This window comes from Rhinolophus sinicus, chromosome 2 (assembly GCF_057876585.1).
Source record: "Rhinolophus sinicus isolate RSI-liver-muscle chromosome 2, RSI-T2T, whole genome shotgun sequence".
NCBI classification, from domain to species: domain Eukaryota; kingdom Metazoa; phylum Chordata; class Mammalia; order Chiroptera; family Rhinolophidae; genus Rhinolophus; species Rhinolophus sinicus.
The window spans coordinates 71,631,260-71,644,999 of record NC_142502.1 but is presented as its reverse complement, the minus strand read 5'-3'; the positions used below and the strand labels follow the sequence as shown (position 1 = coordinate 71,644,999).

Here is a 13,740-nt window from a genome sequence, read left to right as displayed (position 1 = left end):
AGTTATAAATACATTTTTAAATGACACATATTTAGACATGCTTTTCTATTCCTGTATCTCATGCAACAATTTTATCCAAATGTTTCACATTAGTATTTATGTCATCCTTATTGCTACTTTTTGAATCATCTAACATACTTTTCTAAAGGATGTAACTTCAGCTTCCATGTTTATTGGAATGTTTCCCAAGCTACAAGTACCCTTTCTTGATTCTCCAATTAACATGTTAGTTTCCAGTGAAACCAATTAATGTATTATATTTAAATACAATCTTTAGAAGGTATGTTTAGTGACATTCTGACTTTGCCTTTGTTGTAATTACCCTTGCTTTTTTTACATTGTGAAAATTTTCAAACAGATTTGAAAAGAGTTTTACAGTGAACTCGCATAAAACTTCCAATTAGATTCTGTCATTTTAACAGTTAACTAAATTTGCTTCTCATATATCTATTCATCCCTGTATATATTGATCCAGCTTATTTTTAAATGCATTTTGAAGTTCTTGCCTCCTTTTTTGATTTTCTTATCTTACGCAAAAATAACTATTAATTCAGGGTGTATCAGGCTTAATATGTCTTCTCCACTTTAAAATAGTTACAAAATCACCATTTTATAACTACCAATAACAAATCGTTTAGGCAAGATCTTTAATAGATGTTAAAATTATTGGGTGAAAGGTCATTAGGGAAGAGGTTTTCACAAGCTTTCAGGTATCTCTCCACAGATCACCATTTAATTACAAAGGGAAAAATACATTTTTACAGAGGAAAGACTTGAAACACTGCCTTCACCAAGTGATTAAGCTTGTATCAATAGTGGGACAGCTTGACATCATGTGCCTTCCGATATGATTTAGTGGGAGTTATAAAACATCACCTATGTGCTGTATATGCTGGAAATGTGTGGCCTGAATTTTAAAATGAGGAAACAGAAGTCCACGATGTTGTATACTTGATAGATCCTAGCGGGTTTTCCAAAGGCCATGTCATGAAGAACAGGGAGGTTTCTGGTGTAGCTAGACAGAAGTAGACAAGAGAGACTAATGTAACCTTGACAGAATCATGGATTGGAGAAAAGTTAAGATAGCAATAAAGGACAGTTTTTAGCAGTTGTGGAAATTTGAGTAGAACTATATGTTGAATGAAGTTAATTTTGATTTTCTTGGTTGGGGTAATGATCCTCTGCCTGCTTTTTGCTGGTTTAGCAAAAGGGAAACGACTATATACATAGAAAGAATGATGGAGTAGGTGTGGCAAGGTATTAACAGTGAGTGAACCTGGGTAAGAGTATTCAGGTGTTTATTGTAATATTCTGTCAATTTCTCTTTAAAGTTATGAGAAATAAATCACTAGTAGAAGAATGTTCTTAGTACTTGAATATAAAAGGTGAAGCCTGCCTTTCTGGGAGATAATTTGGAAGCAGGGTGGTGGTGGTGGTGGTGGTGGTGGAGGTGGCGGAGGATATCTATCTCATTTTATAGTTAAGCATATGGTTCAGTTTTTCTGCCCTCTGTAGTCTTAAGTCCCCTATGTTATTAGGGTGTTTGTAGCAAAATCTTCATAGATCTAGATTTGTACTAATTTGTCTTATTTTTTAGTTTTGTTTAGATTTTATCAAGATACAACTAGAAGGTAAGCTATTATATGTCCTTTTACTCACCAAAACTGTTTACACAAAGGCACATTACAGGAATAAAAGATTAAATAATATTCATAGAATTAATTAAGATGATTCGTTATTACATGTATCTTAACAAAGGGCATACATATATCTTAATAGTGTAATTTCATTCTGTAACATCACAAAACCTATCTTTAATTTTGTAAGTATACGTCATTAGAACTCCCTTTTCATTTAAAAAAAATGTAGGAACTTCTTTAAGAAGTTATATTTTTCTTCATTTCACACTAGAGTTACTATTAACAGTGCATAATAAATGTTTAACTTTAAACTTGTATTTTCTCACTATTTCCTCCACTTATGATTTTGCCCTTTTAAAGAATTGATTCCTTTTTCATTGCCATTTGTTTTCCTTCAGAACAAGAAAATGATCCTGTAGGGATTACTTTAAATACCTCTGATCTAACTAAATGTGAATGGTGTAATGTCCGAAAATTGCCAGTAGTGTTTCTTCAGACGATACCAGCAGTTTATCAAAAGCTGAGCATGCAACTGCAGATGAATATGGACGATAAAGTTCGGAATGATTGTAAAGGAATAAATAAGTTAACAAGTAAGTTATGTAGAGCAGATTATAATAATACATACAATTCATTGAATAGCAGAATGTGAGTGCACTTTGATGGATTCCTTAGATGTATATTATCTACAGTTGTTACGGGGATCTTGTAAGACAGACACTACTTCCCCCATTGTACAGATGAGTAAAAGCCCACAGAAAGTGGAAGGTCTGAAGGGAAAACCCAGGTTTACCCATTTAGAAAGTTTTAAAATGGTTAAGTTTTAAAAATGGTTAAAACTTAAGAGGTTTGCAATCTTTATTTTAATACTATTATCTGAGTAAAATGATTTTTTTTAATACGCGGATAGGTGCTAAGTGTAAATCAACCATATAAATCTGGAATCTTTGAAACTAAGCCTGAATAGGAAGTTTGCAAGTTCATAGACTATATTTTCATCTCTATAATAAACTTTTTGGTTCTCCAGTTTGTTTCTCTTCACATCTAATATTTATGGCATAGCATGACTAGTTGTAAAATAAATACTTTTCAGCAGTAATTGCTGCTTCACCTTAATTGTGAATAAATGATAGCTACTGTTAAAGCTGTAAGAGTTGGCCCATTAATGAATAGGAATTTTGCAGTTAAATTCTCTAGAGATACTACCAGTTCACTTAGCAATTTATTTGTTTGACAAAAATATTAATTGATATATATTTAAAACTGTAAATGTATTTGGATCTTATTAGATGAAGTAAATTAGTTATACCCATGAATAGATTTGTTCTTGAGCTGCTGCTAGAGTAATGTGTTCTGGTTCCTTTCGCTTAATAACTTAGGTGACTTTATCAGGTAACACTGTCACTGGTCTTTATTTCATATTTATTGTATATCCACTGTATGTCAAACATTGCTTTGAACATTGATACCAGGATTGCTGGTGATATTCTTGGAATAATTAGTTGTTGTTTTTCTAATATCTACCTATTTACTTATATTTTTTCTTTTAGATTTATAGTTATATTGATTTCTTTTCAGATTTGGAAGAACAATACATAATTTTAATTTTTCAAAATGGCCTCGATCCTCAAGCAAATATGGTATTTGAAAGTATCATTACTGACATCGGTATAAAGAATAATGTATCCAATTTTTTTGTGAAAATTCCCTTTGACGAAGCCAATAGCAGACTTATTGCCTGTACAAAAACCCATGAAGAGAGCATCAAAGGAAGTTGTGTGCAAAAAGAAAACAAAATTAAAAATGTAATTATGTTTTTAAATTTTTAAAATATAATCTTTAGTGATGTGTAGCGCTAAAGGGAAATATGTTTCATTATAATGCTCATTTCGGAGTTAGATCTTTATTGTTCCATTTCAGAATTGTTTACTTTTATATGTGATTTGTAAACGATCTTATGTCGCAACATTAATGGTGGAGAGGTGACTTGTGGCACAAATAGTACTTGATACAGGTCTCAGAAACATTTCTAGTTCCTTTCCACACTCTATTCTTGTCTTTTCATCTTTAATTTTCCTCTCATCTTTTTTTTTTTTTTTTTTTGCCCTAACTCCCACATATGTATACATACACTGCTATGTTCAAATCTATTATTACTCTGTTTCTTAAATTTATTAGTGGTTCCCAGGGATATCATTGGCTTCAATACAAATAAAGGAATCTTGGTCCCTGCACACATGGTCGAAAACTTAGGAAGTGAAAATCCTGACTCTCAACATATGCATCCAATTCTAGAATAACTAATATAGTAGGTAACTGAATCCATGTGAACCAAAGGCCATAGTACTGTTGTAACACCTAGTATGATGTTAAATGATACAAATATAACTTAAATACTCTAATTTTGTCCCCTACTGCAGCAGTTGAATTTTGCTGACTTAATTTATTGGGAACACTTAAAATTTTTCAACCTGGCTACAAACTTGGAGATAGGACTATTCTAGGCACAATCTTAGTGTAATTGGGTAAGACCTCACCAGAGAAGAGCTATTCATACCATTAGTGGGTTGAGGAAAAGAACAGAAGAAGGAAGGGGAATCGTTCCCCTTCTTTTACAGAATTGGCTACAGGAGATAATTCCAGAGGAATAAAAGAGCAGTTATAGCCACAAGGCAGCTGCGATGGGCTCAAATTTTAATTGAAGGCTCTTCTTTTAAGGGCTTCTTAACTTTGGAGGACTGAAGCTCATTGAACTGTGTTCCCTGAGCCTCTGCTTCTATATCCTACAGATTATCTAGCCACTGAATTTAGGTAGAAGGAAAAAAATATGATTTCTGTTCTTTAGATTTTACTAACAATCTAATTTGGATAGTGGAGATCTTAGAAAGACAAGATACCGGAAAACCATGTTACAAAAATTAGAAGAATATTGCTGTACTAGAAATTATAGATTAAAAAAACAAAAGTGGACCCTAGTTTTTCCTGTTTTTTTCAACTTTTAAAAATCATACATACTTTTAGATTCGTAATTTAATCCTTTTTAATTGAAAAACATTCTTGCTTTGTGCTTGCTGTTTTGATTGAAAATTTGCCCAGTTGATTTTGTGAATCGATCATTTAATTTCCTTTTCCAGGTGCCCCTTGAATCTAAAATACAACTTAAAAACAAACAAGAATACCAGTTTTTTGATGAAGATGAAGAAACTGGAGAGAGTCACACCATCTTCATGGGCCCTGTAGAAAAGTGAGAGAATTCCTTTATATTTGTAACACCCTTAAATTTCTTCTCAGTTTTATTACTTTTTAATTATATACTTACATATATATTTGATCATTTGCTTTTTAAAAAATTTTTTTTACAGACTGATAGTATATCCACCTCCTCCAGCTAAGGGAGGCATCTCCGTTACTAATGAGGACCTGCACTGTCTAAGTGAAGGAGAATTTTTAAATGATGTTATTATAGATTTTTATTTGAAGTAAGTTAATTTTCTACTAACCTTTTAGCAAATCTTTAACATTCTGTAATATATATCTTCATTTTCTAGAGTGAAAACTGTTTGGGTTTTGAATTCTGTCATTGCCACTTATTCTGTAATATTTGGAAAGTTATTCAATGTCTCTCCCTTGTTTCCTCATTTTATTTTATTTTTTTTTGGGGGGGGGGGGTTATTGGGGAACAGTATGTTCACCCAGGGGCCATCAGCTCCAAGTTGTCCTTCAATCTAGTTGTGGAGGGCGCAGCTCAGTTCCAAGTCCAGTCGCTATTTTCAATCTTTAGTTGCAGGGGACGCAGCACACCATTCCATGCGGGAATTGAACCGGCAACCTTGCTGTTGAGAGCTTGCCCTCTAATCAACTGAGCCATCCGGCCGCCCTGTGTTTCCTCATTTTAAAAATGGGGAGACTAATATCAAAAAGTATTGTAAGGATTAAATAAGATAATACATGTTAAGCACTAGGAAAAATACCTGGCAAATGCAAAGGTGTTCTTAAATGATAGCTTATGTTGTTATTGTTACAGTGTTATAAGTCTTTACAAAATTGCTGCCCTATTTAGGTAATGATTTGTTGAGCAAGCACAAAAGTATAATTTTACTCATTTCCTTTAGTCAGTGTTCACCAAGTGCCAGCTATGTGCCAAGTACTGGGTTAAAAGTTTACGGTCTTGTAGGGAACACAAATAGGGGATTAAAGCAATTGACAGAAGACAGCAGAAAAAGAATGCTTCGTTCTCTTTGGGGGTTGTGAAGTATGAGGGACAAAGAAGCTTTCCAGGAAGAGCTTATTACATCATGACCCAGTATACACATACATACACATGTGTGTGTAGTGTGTTTATACATGTATAAATTTGTATGTGTTTACTGGTTTGTGATAGAAAGTGGGTGTGTATATGAAACAACTTAAGCATCAGTGTGCCTAGTGCTGTCCAATACTTTCTAGTTTATTCAAATGTATTTCATAAAACAAAACAATTTAAACAAAAACTGATTGTCAAAAAGCTGCTGAGTGATTTTATAGCCTACTAATGGTTGCAACCCATTGTTTAAGGAAAGAAAACATTGTTACAGAGAGTGATAGGTTTTGATCAGAGAAGTGATATTGTAATTTAGTTTCCTTAAGATCATTTTGACAAGCATGTTTATTGTGGACGTCTAGATGAGAGATGATTTAAGGAAATTTAATGAAGGTGATGTAAGAAGTCTAATTAAGGCATTTTAGTTGGAGTGAAGAGGAAATAATAAAATGTTAAGAGGTAGAGTTTTTTAGTAGGACTCTAGGACTGACAGAATTGATATTAAGGAGAAAAATAGGTGCCAAATAACTCCTAGTTTTCTGACTAGTGAGACCTGCTAAATGCTTTTGCCACTAACTGAAACAATGAATTCAGAAACAGAATAGTTTTGGGTCAGCAGAGGGAAGATGTCCGTTTTAGATGTCTGATACAAAAAAGGGGACAGTGCTAATAAACAGTTAAATATATGGTTCTGACGATCAGCTGAGTTCTGGCCTGGAGAAATATAGTTAAGAGGCTTTACTTTGCAAGTAGTAGTTTATGAGAATCAATGAAGTTGTTTAGGTAGGGATACAGAATAAGATCAAAGGACAGAACCTGGACAGTAGATCTAGATAGACAGGGAGGAAAAAGGCTCCCATGAATAAATTTGAAAGGTATTTGAGAGGTAAGAAGAAAAATCCAGAGAGAGTAATGTCATAAAATTGAAGGGAGATGAAAGCTTTCAAGGAAGATACATTTAGTAGTATCAGTAAAGCAAAGGTCAGAGCAGATAAGAGCTAAGAATAACTTTGAGGTCACAATGACCCTAAGCTAATTAGGGTAAAGTGTAGAGCCAGGCTTGACCGTGGTCCCTGGGGATAATGAGGTACACCTCCCAACACACCATGCAGTGGAGTTACTATCAGTGGAGACCTAGTGGTGGACCCTTCCATCTCCATCCATCACTAACATGAAGCCCCTCCTTGTTAACAGTAGCCTAATAGAGAACCTGAACCTCCACCCCCTCACCTCCATCCCAGTCCCCCAACCCCCATCCCCAGCAGTAATGCGGTAATGACCACTTCACCCACTGGAATGTGATGCCAGGGTAAGCCTTAAAACACAAGAATTAAATAAGATCCAGAGTCTTAAAATACTCAAAATGTTCAGATTTCAATTTAAAATTACTTGCCTCACCAAGAACTACAGACATTTCAAGCTGAATGAGAAAAGACAATCAGTAGTCAACACTGAGATGGCATAGATGATAGAATTATCTGACAGAGATTTTTAAAGCATCCATTTTAAAAATTCTTTAATGAACAGTTATATACATATGTGAAAGATATTGGCAGAGTGGATTAAACAACATAACCCGACTGTCCTATCTATAAAAAAATTCACTTCAAAGATAATGATATATGTAAATTGAAAGGAAAAGGATGGAAAAAGATATAGCATCAAATATTAAAAGAAAGCAGGAGTTACTAGAAAACATATTAACTCTTTCACTGTGTTAATTGATTTCAAGTTATTTTTTCAAAATGTGTCAAAAATCCACAAAAAATAAAAAGTTAATATTTTGGCTATTTCATGCATTTAATAACAGTTTGAGTTGTTTGTACATAAATGACATTTTTGTTTTAAGCCTTTTAGTATATAGTAATAAATTTAACATTATATTGAATTTTAGCAAAAAATACTCAAAACATACTAAGTGGTATCAGTTAGATTTAAGTACAGATAAATTAGAATCTAAGGGCATGGATGACATAAAAATTTATTACAAAATGTTACACAATATGGCATACAAAACATCTTTGTTGTTGATAGTGCAAGCCACAGGAAAACATATCCGAACATCACAGCAAAAGAGTTAATATCAGATAAAGGAAACTTCAGAGCAAAGACAATTACCAGGGATGGAGAGGAACATTACATAATGAATAATAAAGGAGTGAATCTACCAAGAAGACTTAGCAGTCCTAAAGGGCATATGCCATACAGCGGAGCTACAAAATGTGAAGCAAAAACTGATAGATCTAAAATGAGAAATAGAAATATAGCTGGAGACTTCAGTTCCCTTTTCTCAATAATTGATAGAACAACTAAACAAAATCAGTAAGGATATAGAAGAATTCACTAACATCTTCAACCAATAGATCTACTTAACATGAGGGGGTAGTAGTATATTCCTATTTATGTTAACTATACCCTCTTTTCAAGGGCACTATTTTTCCTTTTGAAGAGTTAATGGTAATGGAATATATTTCATTAAATTATAAATGTGTCATAGATTTGCTGGCAAGAAAAACTGTCTAGATTGTAAATGCCTAATTTTGCAGATATAGACCCCTTTGAGACCTAACAGATACATTCAAGGACAATTTCAAACAAAGTTCTTGATAGCTAAATCAAAAGATGTTATCTCATACAAAAGGCCAACAAGCATATGAAAAGATCCTTGCCATTATTGGCCATCAGAGAAATACAAATCAAAACCAAAATGAGGTGTCACCTCACACCCATTAGGGTGGCTACTATTAGAAAAACAAAACAAAAAACAGAAACACCCAAGACAGAAAAATAGCATGTTGGCAAGAATGTGGACAAATCACCCTTGTTTACTGCTGGTGGGAGTGTAAAATGGTATAGCCAATACGGAAAAACAATATGGTAGTTCCTCAAAAAATTAAAAATAGAACTACTGTGTGATCCAGCAATCCCATTTCTGGGTATATATCCAAAAGAATTGAACGTAGGGTCTCAAAGAGATACTTGTACACCTATGTTTATAGTAGCACTATTCATAATAGTCAAGAGGTGGAAGCATCCCAAATTGTCCATTGATGGATGAGTGGATAAACAAAGTGTGGTATATACATACAATGGAATATTATTCTTCCTTAAATAATAAGGAATCGTGTCAAATGCTACAACATGGATGAATCTGGAAGACATGCAAAGTGAAATAAGCCAGCCAGTCACAAAAAGACAAATACTGTTTGGTTCCACTTAGGTAACTGAAGTCATCAGATTCATAGAAAGAGAAGGTAAATGGTGTTTACGAGGGGTTAAGGGGCAGGGGAAAGGGAATTGTTATGTAATGGATTAGAGTTTCAGTTTTACAAGATAAAGTTCTGGATATCTGTTTTACAACAGTGTGAATATACTTAACACTACTGAACTGTACACTTAAAGATGGTTAAGGTTGCGAAGTTTGTTATGTATTTTTCCCGTAATTTTTAATAAAAAGATGTTATCTGTTAATACTAATGTATACTAACTTCACAAACCAAACTATTGAAAAGTCTTCAGTGAATAAATAGAGCAACATTGCTGTTATTGGATGAAGTGTTCTGTGAATGTCGATTAGGTAAAGTTGTTTGATGATGTATTCAGGTCATCTTTGTCCTTAACTGGTTTTACGCATACTTATTCTATCAGTTATTAAAAAGGTTGTTCAGATTTCCAACTATAATTATGGATTTATCTATTTCTCCCTTTACGTTAATCAGTTTTTGCCTTAGTATTTTGAAGCTCTGTTGTTAGGCACATACATGCTTATGCCTTATTGAAGAATTGACCCCTTTATCATTATGTAATGTCCCTTTGTATCCTTGATAATCTTCCTTATTCTTAAGCCTCCTTTGTTCAAAATGAATATTTGTGTAGGGACTCCAGCTTTCTTTTGGTTATGTTTGCATGGTATATATTTCTTCACGTCTTTACTTTTAACCTATTTAAGTCTTCTATATTTAAAATTTTGTTTTGTTTTTGAAAGCATATAGGTGGATCTAAAAAACATGTTGAACTCTTATATTTTGTTTATATTTTAGTTTATTCCATTTCATACTTGAATAATCTATAATTTTTATGTTACAGTAGACATTTTTAGTCATGTGATTATACTCTTGAAATTCTTTATACTATCTATAGGCCCCTTTTCTAGTTTAAAACAAATTTCATACAGTAAACTTAATTATAAATTCTGTCTTTTTTTGACGCAAATCAGTATTCCAAATAAAAGAGAACCTAACAAAATCCATGATTTTAAAAAAATCTGTATGTTTCCATTTGTTCCATGACATTCTTAGAAGTGAATTTAAAAAGGAAACTTTTAAAATAATTCACTATTAAAATAAGTTAATTGGCTGCTTGCTACTAGAGCTGCTCATTCTTTTCCATTTCTAACTCTACAAATTAGAGATAGACTTTTAAACAAAGTTTGCCAGTATTAAAAGAAGTATAAGCACATTGCATTTAGATAATGTTAATAAAATACAGAGAAAAAAATAATTAATAAAAATTACTTTCAAAGTCAGATTTGCAAATTAACCTTAAAAATGATCTTTTAACTTTATCCTACAGTTAAAGAAGTCATGATTTAATTGTTATATTGTCCACTTTATGAAATAGTAAGTGAACAGCTTCACCATGACATCGAATATTTAAATTATTTATACACTGAAAAAAATACACCCAGATGGAAGAAATTCCCACAAGGTTTTTGTAATAAACTTCAATTTTTCCCTTTAATTCTAAAATAAGAGATATGGCTGTTCTAAATAAAATTAATAGTTCTAACATATGTACGTTAAAAAAAAAAAACCTCACAGAAATACTTATGGATATGTATCAGATCAGAAAGATAAAACTAGTTACTTTAAAAGGCATGGATTTGTTTACATATGAATTTGAGAGTCAGTTTTCTTAAATAACAAATAACTTTTTAAAAGTTGAATTATCCCTTTGTCTGTTCGATTCAGTTTTACAAAGTAGCCATTATAGCTTGGGCTGATAAAAGCTGCATGGTTCACCCATTAAGGTATAGCCCCTAAACTCAAATCTGATTCACTACATGCTCTGTTTTGAGTATATTAGTGTAGAATTCAGTCGTTGATTTAAACTGTGTCATGATCTGATTCACTGTCTTACTGTTTGTTTTGTGTGGGCACACTGAGTTGCCCAAAAGCAAGAAATTCTGTAGATAGGTCCTTTTCATTAGAACTTAAGAACAGGTGTCAAGGTGTACCCTCTAGGTCATCATAGTTGCTGTTTCTGTGTAAGATTTCACAAGGCTTTCAGACTATCCTGTTCATTTTAATAAAATGAATATGATCATAAGCTTGAATTCGTGTAGCTCCTTTGAGGGATTTTGGAACATAAACCATTAAGCTTAAAGTATCATAATTTCCTTTGTGATATAAAGGAGCCATTGCTATTTGTTTTGGTATAGATCTAAAGAAAAAAATTAAGGCAAGGAAAAATTAGATCCAATGTAAGATAACTTTAAAGAGTCATTGTTACAACCTCACCACTGTATAGGTTCTTTCTATTTCTTTTCTGTTTTTATAAAAAGTAAAATATGGTTGGGTCTTCATGGTTTATTAACTGAACTGCGTAACATAAACAGCACATGAAGATAATAGCTTTGTTGAGATATAATGCACATACCATACAATTAATACATTTAAAGTGGTTTTAGTGTATTCAGAAGTTTTACAACTATCACCACAGTCAATATTAGAACATTTTCATCCCCCAAAAGAACCCCAGTACCCATTAGCATCAACTCCCCATTTCCCTCCAACCCCACTCTCAACTCTAGGCTACCACCCATCTCTTCTCTGTGTCTATGGATTTGCATATTCTGAACATTTCATATACATGGAATCATACAACGTGTGCTCCTTTGTGGCTAGCTTCTTTCACTTAGCATATTTTCGAGATTCTATGTTACAGCATGTATCTGTACTCCAATTCTTCTTGTTGCTGAATAATATTCCTTGTATAGATATAACTACATTTTTCCATTCATTAGTTAATGAGCATTTTTGGCATTTCCACTTTGTGGCTATTATAAGTAATGTTTCTATGAACGTTTATGAATATGCTCTTGTTTTAAAATATTAGATCTTTAAAATCACAATTTTACTCTCAAGTATCACTTTTCATTACTGAAGAATAATCTGGTAGTTATTGTCTAGAATGTAAAGTAAATTTTGCTAATAACTTCTTTCAGTTGTAAGGAATAGAGATTGATGGTGGCTAAATAGATATTTAATCACTGCTTGACTGCATTTTGGTATGAGGTAAACTGTTAAATTATCATATTGGAATTTTTTTATAAAATAGATACTTGGTGCTTGAAAAATTGAAGAAAGAAGATGCTGATCGAATTCATATATTCAGTTCTTTTTTCTATAAACGCCTTAATCAGAGAGAGAGAAGAAATGAAACAACTAATCTATCGTAAGTCAAGCTCTTTGAAAATATTTAACAGATGTACTAAATCACTTAAATTTAACTTATTAAAAATTCGTTTGTATTGATGCAAATCATTTAATTCTATTATCAATTAGCAAAATTAGTATAATATTGTATTGGATCCAATATAAATATAGATCAATATCCATAATATTCTAAAGCCTCACGAATACCTGGAATTCATAAAGATTTTAGGTGTAATATCTGGATCAGTGTTTCTTCAATATGCCTGATAGTTTAAAATAATTACTTAGATGCTTATTAAATACGAATTGCCCTGTTTTACCCTAGATGTTCCATCCATACTATCTAAGAGAGGAACCTGTGAATCTGTACTTCTAATTAAGTTCTTTGGATGATTCTACTTGAATACTTTCGTTTTATAATTCCTCTCCATATAGTGATCGCATCCAGTTCTAATACTTGCTGGTAATTGGTCAAAAGATACACATAGAGTTGGTACATTTTTGTCACGAGTGCTATTAAATGTCTTGAATTGATGGCTGCTGTGCATCATATAAATAGTTTCTATTTCACTGATTCCTAATTTTGCATCTTAGAGTTGAGGACAGTGATTGGTTTGGACCAATGATCGTATTGTATCCTGCTTCATCTGCTATAGGATAATGCTCACTCTTCTTCCTCTCCTCAGGTTTCCTAGGTCATGGTCTGATTTGCTTCTCAGTATGGTTGCTTGTGCCAGTTCTGCAGTAATAAAAATAGTAGCACTGGTCTACCCTAGTACTATGTCGTAGCAGGAATTAAATATCTCTTTCTTTCAGATTCAGGGATGGGCAGTTTCACGCCTTGCTAACTCTACCTCAGATGTTCTGTTTTCTTTCCCCGATTTGCTGACCCATCTTTTGCAACTGTTCAATCTGTTAACATCTTAATCTTTATATTTTGTAAGTTGTTGCATATAAGCTGATGCACTAGGAACAATTCAGAAGCTTTAGAGTGTATCTCTTATCTTACAGAATACAGCAAAAGCGGCATGGGCGAGTAAAAACATGGACCCGGCATGTAGATATTTTTGAGAAGGATTTTATTTTTGTACCACTTAATGAAGCGTGAGTAAGAAATTCCTTTATGTAAACATGATGGCAATTTTTAGAAAACGTGTTTGTCATGTGAAGATTTCATCCATTTTTAAACTTCTTGAAATTTGTTTTGTATAGCTATTACTTATACTGCTTATTTTATGAAAATTAATGCAGTTTTCCAGTGAATCATGTAAGATTCAATTTTAGAAACACCAGACAAGAGATCTTTCTAATTTTGTTTTATTTGTCAATGTGGACTAATGTCATTTTTAAAAAATGGTGCTTG

The 13,740-nt window shown here is 32.7% G+C and overlaps 1 protein-coding gene across 6 annotated transcripts in view; it reads left to right on the top strand.

Annotated features, from left to right (window-relative positions):
* The window catches only part of SENP6 (SUMO specific peptidase 6), a 100,144-nt gene that overhangs the window by 74,084 nt on the left and 12,320 nt on the right, over positions 1–13,740 (top strand). For 5 of the 6 annotated variants that reach the window (XM_019729596.3, XM_019729601.3, XM_019729598.3 and 2 more), the window contains 7 exons: positions 1,598–1,631; positions 2,039–2,233; positions 3,219–3,445; positions 4,775–4,884; positions 5,003–5,119; positions 12,280–12,396; positions 13,389–13,481. In XM_019729596.3, coding sequence (XP_019585155.2) covers positions 1,598–1,631; positions 2,039–2,233; positions 3,219–3,445; positions 4,775–4,884; positions 5,003–5,119; positions 12,280–12,396; positions 13,389–13,481 — 893 coding nt within the window. The remainder of the gene's footprint in view (positions 1–1,597; positions 1,632–2,038; positions 2,234–3,218; positions 3,446–4,774; positions 4,885–5,002; positions 5,120–12,279; positions 12,397–13,388; positions 13,482–13,740) is intronic. The other variant, XM_019729599.3, reaches the window with a different exon arrangement.